Source organism: Papaver somniferum, unplaced genomic scaffold (genome assembly GCF_003573695.1).
Source record: "Papaver somniferum cultivar HN1 unplaced genomic scaffold, ASM357369v1 unplaced-scaffold_137, whole genome shotgun sequence".
In the NCBI taxonomy this organism is placed as follows: Eukaryota; Viridiplantae; Streptophyta; class Magnoliopsida; order Ranunculales; family Papaveraceae; genus Papaver; species Papaver somniferum.
In genome coordinates this window covers 18,585,517-18,602,648 of record NW_020622934.1, presented here as the reverse complement: position 1 = coordinate 18,602,648, position 17,132 = coordinate 18,585,517, and the positions used below count along the sequence as shown (strand labels likewise).

General features: G+C 37.0%; 1 protein-coding gene across 1 annotated transcript; it reads right to left on the bottom strand.

Annotated features, from left to right (window-relative positions):
- Window positions 1-15,243: 15,243 nt before the first annotated feature.
- Window positions 15,244-16,242, bottom strand: LOC113334636. Its single transcript, XM_026580845.1, has 2 exons — window positions 15,638-16,242; window positions 15,244-15,580 (listed from the first exon to the last, which is right to left on the bottom strand). The coding sequence occupies exons 1-2, from the start codon at window positions 16,240-16,242 to the stop codon at window positions 15,244-15,246; spliced, it is 942 nt and encodes a 313-aa protein (XP_026436630.1).
- Window positions 16,243-17,132: the final 890 nt, after the last annotated feature.

The window sequence follows — 17,132 nt, the reverse complement described above, 5'->3', positions numbered from 1 at the left end:
TGAGCAATTCAATATATTCACATGAAATTTACCCAGAATGGTGCATGTAGCAAAAATCCCAGATGTTCTGTAAATTTCGGCGCCCTGCCTATATTATTCATTAATATAAGACTCACTGAATACTTTTCTATGCTATGTATCCCAGCTGAACCCTTAATACTGATATGACATAACAATTAATGTTCACTCGCAGCAGAGTAGCATGAATTTCGCGAAGTATCGAGGTTAACGTCTTTGCATAAAAGAACTCTACAGGAAAGCATACTGCTCTCCGGCAATAAATTTAAAGAACTCTATGCAGAGTTCAATAAATTTTGTGATAACTCAAGAAAATATCCTAACCCAATTAATTTGCTTAATTAGGGTTTTACGCCCCGCGCAGTATATCAGACCTTGCTGGTCGAGACTAAACCTAGGCAAGCTAGGCAATTGATCCGCCATGGATTGGTAGGTTCAAAATCCTACCCAAAATCAGAAAACAAGAAATTAAGAGGAACTGCGGCAAATAGGAGCAACGACAAAAGAGGCGTGGCCACGCCACATAGCCGGCCAATCCGCTCCAACAGGCACCGTCTATGGATGCTGGGCACGCTCCATGTTGCTCTTGCCGTCCCCCTTTCCCATCGACCAATCAGGTCGCTCTAAATGCGCCACAGGCATATTTTAAAGTTGGGATGTGGTCGGCCACGCTCCATGTTGCTATTTCCGGCCCCTGACCAATCACGTCGCTCTAAACCCGCCACACGCACACCATAATTGTGGCCACGCCCATGCTTGGCCGACCCCTCTTATATTAACCAATCAGGTTTCTCTAAACTTGCCACAATGTTAAAAAGGGGAAACTGCGCCAGATGGTCACAAAGACAATTGGCTTTCCAAAACCGCGCCAACATGCCAAACGTGCCATGTTGCACCAATAAGTTGAGCGGCATGCCAACATGTCACTCCGCCACGCCAAACATGCCACTTTGTGGCAGCATGACGACGTGCCGTAAATAACGCCCTACGTGCTAACCTACCTCCTGTTCGTGGCCAACACCATGATGTGCTTAAATTAGGGTTTTCTAGTCAGATTCACGACTCTGCTTTAGACGCATTAACTAAAACCCTAATTTCCAGTTATGGCTCAAATCACGCCACTTTGGGCCCCACAACATGCCACAAGCCATGCGGGACCCAGGAAACCCTAGGAATGGCGCCATATCATAGCCACTCATAGCAACTCTTACTCCTGTGGCAATTTCCACATAATGGCTTTACTACAGTTCCTTTGGCATGACTATGGCGCCGTTTGCACAAAAAGTATCACCATGTCGCGGCCGCATGCCACATGCACTAATTAGGGTTTCGGCATGCCAAACCCTAATTTAGGCGAAGTTGCTACGCCAACCAAGCCCAATCACATTATCCAGAGTATTGTGATTGATGTGGAAACTAGAACTAATGTTGCCAAGCCATATTCGGGTCTAACACCAATGTGCCAAAATCTAGCGGCCATGGCTACGCCAGGCGCTACTTACACCACCGTGCCACTGGCAGGTGCAACACGAAAACACTCGAGACATCAAACATGTCAAAAACTGGGGGATACTCATCAGGGTATTGGTCTGGCGGTTTATAGCGTGCGGCGTGCAACACGCCCATTATAAGAAAGTGTCAGAAAGCAGGGCAGTTAGTGGTGGCAAGAAGTAGTGGGTGTAAACTAACCCGTCTCCTTCATGATGAGAAAGTGGTTTTCTGGTATTTACACACGACCCCACTTCTCCATCACTCAATCATTCCCACTTTCTACGAGATCAAGGTGCGTTCATATGATTTATATAAATAGGTTCTACCTATTTTCAACCAGACGACAACAGTTTGGTTAACGACAACACAATATCCAGAAAACATAAAGAATTGATAGCTTACATTTCGCAAGCCAGTTCCAAATTCTGATACAAGTCATAAAATAGCCACACCTTCAGAATTAACCATTCTGGTCTCAACACCTTCTTTGCTTCCTTCCCTAAGACCAACCCTTCTCCTTCACTTTGTGACCGAAGCAAGAATGGAACGACCATTTCTTGGTTTAGGCCAGGATTGTACAGATTGATCTCTCGAATCTAAAGTACTCCCGTGTAATGCATTTGTTTTAGGTTTAGATTTGTTTCTCATCCACACACACCCAAATTTACCAGAACTAATAGAACAGTTTTTACCCACAAACAACATCAAATGACTGTCTCACACAAATCATGTAAGATTTTACCAGGTGATTTTCACATGACCATCATTTGACTTTCGTCAAGAATAATGATGAACGTGGTTAAAGCAAAAAGCTTTCCAACACATATTTCAAGAAAGATATAAGCGAGTTAAACTCGGCTCAAAATATCAACTGTGTATAATGTTAAGTCTATATAGTTATACGACTTTGTCTCAATAGGAGATCGAATAGAATAAACTTCTGAGTGATAGCCGAATTTAACTCGCTTACATATTTCTCCAAATATGTGTTGGTAAGCTTTCGCTTTAACCAAGTTCATCTTTATTCTTGACGGAAGTCAAAAGATGATCATGTGAAAATCGCCTACATATTACATGATTTGTGTGAGACAGTCATTTGATGTAGACTCGGAATGTTTTGTATTGATTTGTTGATCATTTGAAAATTGCTTTGAAGCTATAATTGTGTGAGACAGTAATTCTCATCTTCCAAGAATGTTTCAATGATAAAGATGGAGTCTAGAACGACTATCCATTGATTAGATATAGCACAGTATGCGTACTTGTATGCTAACTGTTGCAAGTTATTCAAAGTCCGGGAACCATAGTATACATACCCGTATGTGTACTAGTTTGATAGTTGAAGTCCAGAAACCATAATATGCATACCCGTATGCGTACCTCCTAAGAAGTTCAAGTTCAGGAATTCAACTGAGGTTGGTCACGTACGACAGTATGCGTACCTTTTCGCATACTGGCGAACCCAGACCAAGTATGGAACTCTAAGTATGCGTATCCGTTTGCATACTTGAATGCGTTAAGTTATAAAATAGGTTTGTTCATGAATAAAATCATACATTAAGGAATGCAATCCTATGCAAACCATGGCTATAATGTTCATGAATTGATTCAAGTGAATCAAAATCGATTTTGCTTCAATTGTGTCTTGTATACTTCTTTGAGAATATAAACAATTTAACAACTCCATAACTAGTTTCATTTGAGTCATTTGAACTAGTTATGGTTAAGATGAACAAGATTGATATGAAAGTGTTCATAGCTAACTTCAGTTAACTATTGTTGAGCCAATTATGTGCGTACATTTGGGTACGGTTACTCATACCTAAATGAAGTCACATTTTATTTGTGTATAAAAATCTAAGTTCGATCTAACGATTGAAAGATATTAACTTGACTTTAATCAGGTTTTCATCTAACGTTGAATATTGAATTCTTTGTTACCAAGGTAGCATTGATTGCAAACCCTGATTTGAAATCTATATAATGGAGAACTCTAGCAACTGGGAAACCTAATACACACACCTTCTGTATGATCCTAGTTGCGACTAGAGTCGATTCTCCTTTAACCTAGGTTTTTCCTAAAACCATTATAGGTTAACGACTTATAGACTTCATTGGGATTCTGAAGCCAGACCCAACTATTTTCTTTGTAGTTGCGTGTTATGATCTTACTTTGTTGTATTGTGTTGATTACTATCTTCTCTAAGATTTGCTCGAGATTTAATCTCTGATAGGTAAGATAAAAAGTAGTCATAAACATCTTCCTCTCATTGTTTGTGATTCCACAATATCTTGTTTCTCTTCCATACGATTAAGATTATTGTGAGGCGATTGATATCACTAGGCTGTTCTTCGAGAATATAAGTCTGGTGTATCAAACGGTTCCTGTTCACCTTGATTTATCAAAAGACGGAACAAAAACTGGTAGGTATTTCTTTGGGAGACAGATTTATCTATTCAATAGACTTTTCTGTGTGAGACAGATTTATTTATCAAATCTTCCACTTTGGTTCGTAGCAAATCTTAGTTGTGGGTGATATCATCTAAGGGAATCAAGTACACAGAATCCGGCGTGGTTCAAGAGGCGTAAGAAACGCGACTGTACCTTAATCAGTGTGAGATTGGTTATGGCTCAACTACATTCCATCCCGAAGTTAATTGGTAGTATGCTAGAGTCTGTAGCGGTTTAATACAGTGTGGTGTTCAAATCTGGACTAGGTCTCGGGGGTTTTCTGCATTTGCGGTTTCCTCGTTAACAAAATTTCTGGTGTCTGTGTTTCCGCATTATATTTGTATATAATTGAAATGTCACAGGTGGTGCGTAGTTCAATCAATTAGATAATCCAATCTTTGGTTGTTGATATAAATTGATTGACACTTGGATATTGGTCTTTGGTACCATCCAAGTATTTCTCATATTAATCCGGCTCACAGATTTCAATCTGTTCGATTGCAGAGATTTGAGAAATTGAGATATAACTCTTGGATATATTTTCCTTGATTGAGTCTGACTGTCTAGTTGATTCTCTTGGAAATATATTGGAGTTAGTCCGTACAGATTTCCTAAACGAAATATTGGGTGTGGTTTTTAGACCCCAGTTTTTTCAGTTGGTAGCATAGCAGGCAAACACATTTAAGACCTCATAAGTCTGTGTTTGTAGCAATCTGACTCTACGGAAAATATTGATATCTCTGACAAACGCATCACCAGGGACAAAAGTTATGTTTCGATGAAATCTATTAAAGAGAAAGACTTGTCAATCTCACATATAGATGAACATTCTGTTCCTACGAAATAGACAAGTATTGATATGGGTTACCCTGATTATCTTACTGATGAATCTGATTTTGAAGTAGAAAGGGAAGCAGCCCGAGATAGTGCAGCGATCCTAAAACTTATTAGAGTCCAGGAAGTTAAAATCAATATTCTGAAACACAAGGTCAATACAATGGTTGGTATGGTAAAAGATCGTGATTCCCAACTAAGGATTCATCGTGAGGAAAATGTTATAGTTTGTTCATCCTGAACCTTACTCGAGGCTAAACTCAAGGAAGATTCCCATGAAATTGAACGATTATTGAGTAATCTCTCTATTAAAGATAAAGCTAGTTCTGGGAAGTCTGTCATACCAACTACTTCTGACTCTGCTGTAATATTAGAAAACATGACTAATTCTAATCGTGCTTCTCTAATGAAAACAGCTTCAGAAGATAAGCATCAAACCCTTCCTATTGCTAAAGAAGTGCTTGATCCTTCCACTGATCATGGATTTACCATATCTCATGGAAGGAAGAAACCTCCTAACAATGTTTCTAATGCTACACACTCTAATCACTTCGGTGATCAGAAAGTATGTCTTTTTTTGTGATTCAAAAGGACATGTTCAACGAAAGAGAAAACTGAAGATGAATGACAATTACTTTGGTCGACTTCAGCACACCTTAGATTTAATACTCAAAGGTGTAACTGACATTCAGATGTAGTAAAATATTGGTTTTTGTACTCTCCCTGTGAATTCTTCCAGGCTAGTTAGTTCAATATGCTCGTTGAACGTTCGAACCAATTGTAGTATTAATACAAATCGTTCAAGGAGATTTCAGAAAGGTTCTTCTCAACCTAATGTGAATAATGATGGTCAAGATGTGAAAAAGGTACCAGTAGGTGGAAGCAACAGTGGAAATATGAAGGACAACCTTAATCTGATAATTGAAGGATACAAGGATCTTATCAACAGACTATCAAAATCCTCCATACAAACTTCTTCTTGTAAGGATTCAAACTTAGTCTCATACTTTGATGATAGTAAGTTTTATTTTACTTTTTCACATCACAAAGGGTTTCCTCCAAAAATTAGAAGAAAAAAGAGGATTAACCATGAAGCTTTACTTCCGTCAATATTCATTTGATGAGCATAAAGCTCATACTTGTGCTAATTAATCACAGGGGTTGAATCCTTACTCAAAAAAATCATGTTGAGCAAGTTTTACTAAAAAACAGGTATACTTATTGGTAAAATGCTTTCTTCTTAGTGGAGCTATTCTCTTATCGTCCATAGCTAAACTATTGTCTACAGAAAAGTGTTGCCTAAGTATTGTATGTGTCTCGAGGATCTCTTCGATTGTCGTCTTTTTTTTTTTTAAGTTTTTGTTGCAATACTGTTTTGTTTTAAACTTGTAAAAGGGTTTGTTATAAGTTTTAGTTTTTTCTTTCTTTTGGGTTCGGGTTGTGTTTGTACGGGTACCCATGACTTTACTTGTCACGAACTGTCTTTAGAAACCTTAAAATTTACCGTCCCTAAGAAACCATTTAAATACCAAACCTATTGAGTCACGTACGCGTACTCTAGGATTTTTTTCAAGAATGTCTTCACCTTCTCGCACTTGTTATTTTGCAAGAGGTTTTCTTGATAAAGGTATTGGTTTTGAATCCAAAGGGAGGAAGAAAATAACCTTAGTAGATGTTGATGGACAAAATCCTGATGCCTCATGCTACTATGCCTATTATCATCAATATGTTGAGATTGAGGAGATGGTTTCGGCCAAAGTGGTTCATGATTTTCATAAATACTTCGAGGAAGCAAAACTGCAGATCGTTGATACTATGAAAGGTCTCGATGTGTTAAGAACTGAGTTAAAAAAGGTTAACTCTGACCTTGTTCTCATGAAAACACATGTTAAAGATCTTCTCAATGAGGATATCTTCTCTGAAGAAGCAGTGGATGCTGTCAATCACAAGCTCAAAGGTCTCAAGACTCGTGAGGGTTCCGGAAAAGCTCTTTGATTTCAGTTCATGATCGGTTTTGTTGGTTTAGGAGTCCTTTTGTTTTTAGCTTGTTGATTTTTATTTTATGTCTAGGAAACTTCTTATGAGAATTTATTCTTGTGTTTTAAGAAGGATAACTAGGGTTTGGAATAACCTATATTATGATTACACATTGCTATTGCCAAAGATTTTCATCTTGCAATGTCTTTAGATTTATTTATTTAAATTCTAAAATTTATTTGGAAGATTATTTTGCAGAATTAATATTTATTGGTTTTATACATTGCAAAAAATTGTTATGGGATATGTGTGTTTGTGTCTGTGAATTATGATTGTCCCATATATGTCAAAAGTTAAACCTATTATGTCGTTATGCAAATATTGATGGAAGATAAGATGAACTTTTGATTGCAAAGATTAAGTCTATGATATCATTATGCAAATATTGATGAAAAATAGAATAAATCTTTGAATATTCCGTAGTATTGATCTTTCCCTGATCCACATCTTTGTGAAAGTATTGTATGGCTCCATAAGTTCTCTTATGTTGAGCATTTTTGATTAAATTAATCATAGGTTCTCTTATGGTTAATTTAATTGAGTTTTCTGGATACAAATTCATGCTTCATGTGATTTGTTAATGTCCAAATAAATCCTTCTTCTTTTCTTGTGAAAGTAAGGTCACTGTTGTTGTTCTTTCGGAAATGACATTTTATGGTAGAGAGTTCTTAATTGAACTTGTGCTTAATTGCTAAATATTTTTGGGAAGTGCGGATGTGGAATATTGGAGGAGTTTTCTTGTTATCGCTATAAACTCCATGATGAATACACTAAGTTTCGACTATGTGAAATCAACGAAACAAAGTTGATATGTTCGCTTTTAGTCATGAATAATCTCTTTGATAATTTCATTATGATCCCGCTAGTTTTCGTACCTTTGCCAATTTATATTGACAAAAAGGGGGGAGAATTAATGTGTAGTTCACACTACAAATACATATGGTTTACATATCATTATACAAGGGGGTGTGGTTTTCATTGTGAGATGAAGTATTGACTAAGGGGGAGTAATTGATGGCTGTCGTAAGTGCAATCAAATTAGTAATCTTATTTCCACACAATTAACTGGTAATATAATGAAAGTAAGGATCGTTCCCACGAAGAGCCGTGAGTTTTAGTTGTCAAAGTGTCACAAAGGGAGGTTTTGTTTTAGATTGTGAACAAAATAAATAATCAAAGCAAATAAATGTTGTATTGTAATCAATAGACAAAGATATGATCGAGGAATCCTTCTTCGTTAATAAACCGTCAATGAGTTATTATAGTTGCCTACTCGTCGTTAATCATAGATTATCACCAACTGTGGAATAACAACTAGATCAGTGCTATCCCCTAAATTCCTTATATCACTGGATAAGGAAGTTCTCGCCTACCAAATTCTATTCACCCAAACCACCTAGTAGTAGATCACTCGAGGTGTAATTTAGTCGAATGCTTTATCTTTTGTGAATTTATAGGTTGATCGTACTAGTTAGACTCTTAGATCAAGGTCAACTTTTTAGTGTTATTTATACACATAATCGTTCCACAGAATCCCTCTGTAAGGTTTCGTGTTCTCTACTTGTGTACAAGTTATTCGACGATTACTTATCACCTAACTTAATACTAGCAATAGTTTGAATCAACAAACCAATTTAGTTGGCCAGCTAAACAATCTATCAATCAATCATAAATATTCATATCGTATAACCAAACGATAATCATATGAAGAACTTCAAAGTAGATTAATATAATAACTCAAATCTTATTTACAAGTTAGAATGCATCCTCAATCAATAGGTGTTTAGCTACTCATGGATGTAGAAACATCCATGTTATACATATGAGAAAAGTTTAGAGATATCGTTACGATTGAATATCCGCTCCGAAACTCTAGCTTTCGATCCGTGTGATATTTCTCCTCTTCAAGACTTACAATTTCTTGATCCCTTGATGATGTTTCATTCATTACCTAATACCTCTCTTTATAGGTTTACATTGCTTGGTCTTCACGTATTTAGTTCGGTTCAAGAACCCAACCCGAAAATATGAAATAACGACCCCAAATGTGACCTTAAGCCTTACAAGGTATGCATACAAGTTTTAATACTTGTTAAGTATGCATACCTCAAATTCCAGCAGAAATTTTCGGAATTAATGTACGCGTACCCGTTTGCATACTTTACTGTCTTCGGTATACGATAAAAGCTTGTTTTGGCCACAACTTCTTCGTCCGAACTCGGAATGACCTCATTATTTTTGCATTATTTTTATATTTCAATTCTATTCAATATGATGATGAGAAATACTTAATTTGAATGAGTTAAGATCGGTTTTTGACCCTTCTCTTGATTTTGAGCGTTTTGCTCCTTTTCATCACTCTTCTTCCACTTCTCTTGGACTTGGTCGCTTGGATACCTGGAATACTTCTCTTCATATCTATTTTCAGCACTTTTTAGCTCCTTTTTGGATGATTCACATAATAAAAGAAAATAAAACAAAATAAGAGAAAACAAGAGTAATAATACGAAAATATGCAAGAATAATAGCTAAAACAAGTACGGAGTGGACACTAAAATCATATGAATTACGCACTTATCAAATTCCCTCACACTTAGCTTTTGCTAGTCCTCGAGCAAACTAAATAAACTAATCCTAAATACAAAAACTCCATTCCGTTGAGAAAATGGTTACACTTAGCATGTATAACAAGCCTTTAAACCCCTAGGTGTCCCTAGTGGACGAGTTATAGTCTCGTGAGGGTTTACAAGAGGTATACCCACAAAACCTACTCCAATATATCGCCATGGAAGAACCACTAAGGATAGACACAAAGTAGAAAGCCAAATAATTAGCTTGCATAAGTTCTTTAATTACAAACATCCCACATACATTCCAATCATCACACACAAGCAATTACTTACGCGTGACATTCAGATAGTCATTGTACTTGTTGCAATGTTTATCACAACACTCACATAATGAAATCACATGGATAGATAAGAAAATGGAAATATAAAAGTGAAGTGTGCAAATTTTAACTAAAATGAAAGATGATACCCACAATACTTGTGTGAATGTCGTCAAAGAATTCTTATTTATAGCATAATAGTTGAGAGAAGCACCCATTTAACTTGACCACATGATTATATACTCTAAGCGCATGTTTCCTTTCAGAAAGTATGTGATAGTTGCCTTGGATCCTGCGTTCCACGCTTGTTTAGGCGACAGAGACAGGGACAACGTTTCACACATACTGCTATCCAAGCATCAAGAACCCCATCAATAGTCTTTTTGACTTGCTATATAATGATGATATGGTTTTTATTTTCATCGACTAAATGATTAGATACTCTAAGAGCATATTCCTTTTCATCAAATACGCGATAGTTTCCTTGGATCCTGTGTTCCAAGCTTGTTTAGGCAACGGAGACAGGGACAACGTTTCACACGTATTGCTATCCAAGTGTCGATAAATGAAGAGGATCCTTATTTTTTTTTCTGGCTCACTCTTTATCAGTGTTGGACAACTGTCTATGGGGTTTTTATATACTCAACTAATGATTACCTTGTTACAACATCCACGACAGTATCAGGATCCCACCAAATCACTTTAGAGAAACATAAAACTGCAAAAATAAAAAGAAAGTGATTCAGTAATAATTAATTGCGAGGATGACTCTTTCAAACGACTACCATAGGTGAGTTTCACATTCAATTATGAACATATATATTTAAGAATTGAAATAAATGGAACTTAATCTATAGCTGGAATAATTGTTTCAACCTTAAAGGTTTAGAGTGTCATCCTAAGTAGCTCATAATTAACTCCAAAAGATGAAGTCTCAAGAATGCAAGAAATCATAGAGTATGATTTTTTCTTATGTGTATATGCAAATAGTATATACTAAATGCTCCCCCACACTTAAACTCAATATTGTTCTCAATGTTCAAAAACGAAAATTCTGATTTCTGACATAACAACTCTGAGAAACTCAAAAACTGTACCAATGGGTAGGGAACTAGGAAAAACATCATAAATGAAAGTTGTTTTCCTACATCTTTTCTATAACGTGTCAAAAGGGAACATTGTTTCGATAAACGTCCTTACTTTTATGGCCTCCGGACTGACAGACATGCAATCTGAAAAAGTTCTAGAAAAATACCGAAACTCAAATGTCCATGCCTATTGCTCCAACTTAACAGACTCCAAATTAAGATTTTATTTTTTGAAAAGAAAGGTGAGTCTGTCCTATTTAAAATTTGGGGTTAACTACTCAAATCGGACTCCGTATGAAGTCTCGAGAGTCATTTTCGTGACAAGTGCGCAGTCAGAATTTTCTGACGAGAATTCGTCAGAACTTTCATTATGGATATAGGACTTGTAAAATCTAAGATGGGAATGAAAGATATGATATGCAAAACTAAAAAAAATTAAAAACAAAATGGATAGAGATACAAAACCGATGGTTTTCCTCCCATTTAGCGATTAGTTTAATGTCCTCAGCCCGACTTGGCATCCTTTCAATTACTCTTCAAGAAGGAGATAATCATGCAATCCTTGCACATCCATATCCACATAAGCAATGCTTTCATAATATGTCTTCAATTTATGGACGTTCACCTTTAAATTTGTTCCATCTCTAAGACTAGAAATTTCAAACGCTCCATGAGAATAAACATTAGTAACAACATACAGTCTAATCCATCTGGACCTTAGCTTACCAGGAAATAGTTTAAGACGAGAATAAAATAAAAGAACTTTTTGCCCCACAACAAAATTCTTTCGAGAAATCATCTTGTCATGGAAAAGTTTCGTCTTCTCCTTGTATATACGAGAACTCTCTTAAGCATCATTACGTATCTCCTCTAGATCATTAAGTTGTAACTTCCTCTGTTTCCCCGCATTGTCATAATCCATGTTAAACATCTTTATCGCCCAATATGCCTTGTGTTCAAGTTCAACCGGAAGATGACAAGCTTTGCCATAAACCAACCGATATGGAGACATACCAATCGGTGTTTTGTACGCCGTTCTATTTGCCCATAATGCATCATTAGGCCTGTAACTCCAATCTTTCTGTGTAGTGTTCACGGTTTTCTCAAGAATGGATTTAATCTCACGGTTCGAGATTTTAGCTTGCCCACTAGTTTGTAGGTGATATGGTGTACCAACCTTGTGTGTTATGTTGTACTTCTTGAGTAGAGCATGGAAGGATTTTTAAAAATGTGAGCCTCCGTCACTGATAACCACTCTTGGTGTACCATGTCTAGAAAAAATATATTTCTTCACAAACTCACAAACTTGAGAATCATTAGTAGGAGTGGCTTTAGCTTCCACCCATTTTGAAACATAATCCACAGCAAGAAGTATATAAAATTCTCTGTTAGAATTGACAAAATGACCCATAAAATAAATTCCCCACACATCAAATACTTCAACAGCAAAAATTGGTGTGAGTTGCATTTGATTTCGATCAACTAGATTGCCAGTTCGTTGACATCTATCACAAGATTTGTAAAAAATATATGCATCCTCAAACAGGGTAGGCCAATAAAATCCACATTCAAGTACCTTGAAAGAGGTACGCTTAGAACCAAAGTCACCACCACATGCATAAGTATGACAAAAACTAAGAATAGATTGAAATTCAGAATTAGGTACGCACCTGCGGATGATTTGATCAGAACCGTATTTCCACAAGTAGGGCTTATCCCATACACACTGCTTGGCTATTTTCTTAAGCTTAAGCTTTTGAAAATTATACATTGTACTAGGGACTTGTCTCGTAACCAAGTAGTTCACTATATCAGCGTACCACGGTGTTGAATCTTCAATTGAGAAAAGTTGTTCGTTTGGAAAACAATCTTGTAAAGAAAGTTCTTCTTCGGAATCAACAATTCTACTAAGGTGATCCGCAACAGTATTTTCAACACCCCTCTTATCCTTAATTTCATAATCAAATTATTGCAATAGTAATATCCACCGTATAAGCCTTGGCTTAGTTTATTTCTTCTTTAGTAGGTACCTAAGTGCTACGTGATCAGAATACACAACTACTTTTGAACCCACCAAATAGGATCTAATTTTTCTAGTGCAAATACTATAGCCAAAAATTCTTTCTCGGTGGTAGAATAGTTGATTTGTGCATCGTTTAGGGTCCTAGATGCATAATAAATCACATGAGATAACTTGTCTACTCTTTGACCCAAAACGGCTCCAACTGCATAGTCACTTGCATCACACATTAATTCAAATGGCAAATTCCAATCCGGTGACTTGATAATTGGTGCAGTTGTCAACAACTCTTTTAATCTATCAAAGGCATCCTTGCACTCCTTGTTGAAGTTAAAAATAACCTCTTTTTGTAATAATTTGCACATCGGCGAGATTTTGGAGAAATCCTTGATAAGCCGCCTGTAAAAACCTGCATGACCAAGAAAAGAACGAATCTCCCTCACCGAAGTGGGATATTGTAAGTTTCTTATTAAGTCTATCTTTGCTTTATCAACTTCTAGCCCTCGAGAGGACACAATATAACCAAGCACTATGCCATGGTTTACCATAAAGTGACATTTCTTCCAATTTAAAACAAGATTAGTGTCTATGCATCTTTTAAGCATAAGTTCAAGATTTTGTAAACAACTATCAAATGAATCACCATAAACACTAAAATCATCCATAAATACCTCAATGATGTGCTCCACGTATTCAGAAAATATACTAACCATACACCTCTGAAAAGTGGAAAGTGCGTTGCAAAGACCAAACGACATCCGTCTATAGGCAAACGTACCAAAAGGACAAGTAAAAGTAGTTTTCTCTTGATCCTCCGGTGCAATAAAAATCTGATTGTAGCCCGAATAACCTTCTAAAAAGCAATAATGTGAGTGTCCCGCTAACCTCTCTAACATCTGATCAATGAAAGGCAAAGGAAAGTGATCCTTTCGGGTTGCGGCATTAAGCTTTCTGTAGTCTATGCACACTCTCCATCCTGTTTGAACTCTTGTAAGAACAAGTTCATCATCTTTATTTCTAACAATAGTGAATCCTTATTTCTTAGGCACCACTTGAACCGGGCTAACCCATTTGATGTCAGAAATTGGGTAAAATCACCCACACACTTAGAATTTTGAGGATCTCTTTCTTTACGACCTCTATCATTGAGGGGTTAAGCCTACGCTGAGCATCACGTACAGGCTTAAAATCATCCTCCATTAGGATTCTATGCATGCACATGGATGGACTAATGCCTTTGATATCAGCAATTGTCCAACCAATAGACGTTTTGTGCTCTTTCATGAGACATTATTCTTGTATTGGGGTGAGGTTCTTTGCAATAATCACCGGAAGTTCTTCTTATCACCCAAGTATGCGTACTTTAGGTGGTATGGAAGCGGCTTCAGTTCTAGTTTCGGTGCATGCAAAATAGAAGGTAAAGAAACCTCATTAGTTATGGGTAACGAAATATAAGACATATTACCCTTTTTTGCTTCTTGTAGTGCTGTTAGGGCACCACACATCTCCACAAGTTCTTAGCTATCCCAACGTCCAGGTTCGGTTGTCCATGAATGTACAAATCAATGCTATTCCGCAACACAACTCCAAGTTCATCTTCATTATTCAAATCAAACACTTATTGCGCTAACGAACCAATAACATCAATGGAGAAAGCGGAGTGAACATCACTAGGATAGCGCATGGTTTTAAAAATATTGAACCGTATGATCTCCTTATCAAATTCCATAGTGAGTGCACCACTATCAACATCAATCTTCGTCTTTGCAGTTTTCATAAACGGTCTCCCAAGAAGTAACGAAGTAGATGAACAATTATCTCCATTGTGCATATCCACAATGTAGAAATCAACCAGAAAGATTAACTGATTCACTTGAACTAACATGTCCTCCACGACTCCCTTAGGATATATATTGGACTTGTTAGCCAATTGAATAGTGATCTTTGCCTCTTTTAAAGGTCCGAGATTCAAAGAATCATAAACATCGGCTGACATAACACTTATGGAATCTCCCAAATCAAGCAAAGCACGATCAAATCGTCGGTTACCAATGGTAACGGGAACTGTGAATCCACCAGGATCTTCACACTTTATAGGCATTTTTTAAAGTAACATAGATGTATCACTTTCGTCCACTTGAGTGATCTCATTAGCAATCAACCTATCCTTCCTTGTACACAAATCCTTCGATACCTTAGCATACCTGGGTACTGTTTTGATGGCCTCAATAAATGGAATGTTGATTTGTATCTTGCTGAAAATATCCATGATCTCCTTGTCTTGAGCTTGCTTCTTTGACTTGGAAAAACGACTAGGGAAAGGAGGTGGTATGGTAAAGCTGGGAACCGTGTCCTTAGGTTGGCCTGTTGAAATTGGTTTTTCCTTTGGTACGGTTTCCACCTCTACTTCCTTTTAGATGTCGCTATTACCATTTTTTTGTTGCTTTGGCTCCTCTGTTAGTTTCCCACTTCTTAAAGTTACTGCATTAACGTGCTCTCTTGGGTTCACGTAAGGTTGTGATGGTAGTTTTCCAGCTGCTTGTGCTTCTAACTTTCCTACAAAAGTTGCTAGTTGACTCATCTTTGTCTCAATGTTCTTCATCGCCATATCCTGCTTCTGTATGTAAGTTTTAAGCAAATCTTCAAGATTGGGGCCTTGATTCTGAGGTTTTTGAGATTGCTGGAATTGTTGTTGAAGCCCATTTTGTCTCATATAAGGATTGGGAGCTGCTGCTTGTTTGTTGGCATAACTGAAATTAGGATGATCTTTCCAACCTGGATTATAAGTATTAGAGTAGGGATCATACCTTGTCATATGATTAGGAAATACAACATTTACCTCGGCATCCTCTTCATATGAAGGAACAACTTCAGATATTATACATTGTACCATTTTTTCCATATTACTCATTTGTTGCTCCATGTGTGAAAAATCTCCCATATCGCTAACTCTTCTAACTGTTGAGGAATATCGTGTATAAAACTGTTGAGTGTTTGCATCCATGCTCTCAATCAAACTAGTAGCTTCCTCGATAGTTTTATTAGCCAGTGCACCACTGCTAGCCGCATCAATCAAGTGTCTCTCATGTGGTAGTAAACCCTCATAAAAGTGTGTGATAATGAGTTGCGGTGGTATTTGATGGTTTGGACAGCTCGCCAACAATCTATTGTATCTATCGTAGTATTCATACAGAGATTCTCCATTAAATTGCACAATGCCACTAATATCCTTACGAATAGATGCATCTTTAGAAGCAGGAAAATACTTCTCTAAAAACAGCTTATTCATTCCGTTCCATGTGGTAATACTTCCGTAAGGGAGACAATATAACCATGATTTTTCTTGGTCCGCCAATGAGAATGGAAAAGCTCGTAGGAAAGCTGTATCAGCATCATCGTCAGTCTTTCTCATGCTTCTTACTGTATTCTGAAATTATTGTAGGTGTCAATTAGGATCTCCACCCGGTAGTCCCTTGAACTTCGGAATCCAATGAAAAAGATGTGACTTAAGTTCCACTGCGTCATTCAGAGTAATACACAATGGTTGAGAATCCAAACATGGGGATATTAGATCTCTCAACGTTTTCCTCTCCGGAGGAGGAGGAGGATGTAGTGGATTTACACCGTCTACCATCTCTTATGAAGGTTGTTCTAGTTGCAACCGCTAACGTGCTTGTAGTACCGTTCCTTTACGAGTTTGAATACCGCACCTCAAATAATCCCAATCTTTCGGTGCCAGAGATTACATACCTGAAACCAAAGATCTAGAAATCAAAAAATTAAAAACTAAAAAGAAAATCTAAAAACAATAATAAAAATAACAACTGAAGTTACCGACTGCTCCCTGGCAGCGGAGCCAAAATTTGATGGCTGTCGTAAGTGCAATCAAATTAGTAATCTTATTTCCACACAATTAACTAGTAATATAATGGAAGTAAGGATCGTTCCCACGTAGAGCAATGAGTTTTAGTTGTCAAAGTGTCGCAAAGGGGGGTTTTGTTTTAGATTGTGACCAAAATAAATAATCAAAGAAAATAAATGTTGTATTGTAATCAATAGACAGAGATATGATCGAGGAATCCTTCTTCGTTAATAAACCGTCAATGAGTTATTATAGTTGCCTACTCGTCGTTAATCATAGATTATCACCAACCGTGGAATAACAGCTAGATCAGTGTTATCCCCTAAATTCCGTATGTCACTGGAAACGGAAGTTCTCGCCTACCATATTCTATTTACCCAAACCACCTAGTAGTAGATCACTCAAGGTGTAATTTAGTCGAATGCTTTATCTTTTGTGAA

Excerpts from the sequence above, each read along its gene's own strand:
- LOC113334636 (XM_026580845.1), bottom strand. The coding sequence starts at position 16,242 with ATGAGAAAGACTGACGATGATGCTGATACAGCTTTCCTACGAGCTTTT. Across the intron at positions 15,581-15,637 it reads TTTCCTAATCATATGACAAG|TTATGCCAACAAACAAGCAG; the intron begins GTATGATCCCTA and ends TCCTAATTTCAG.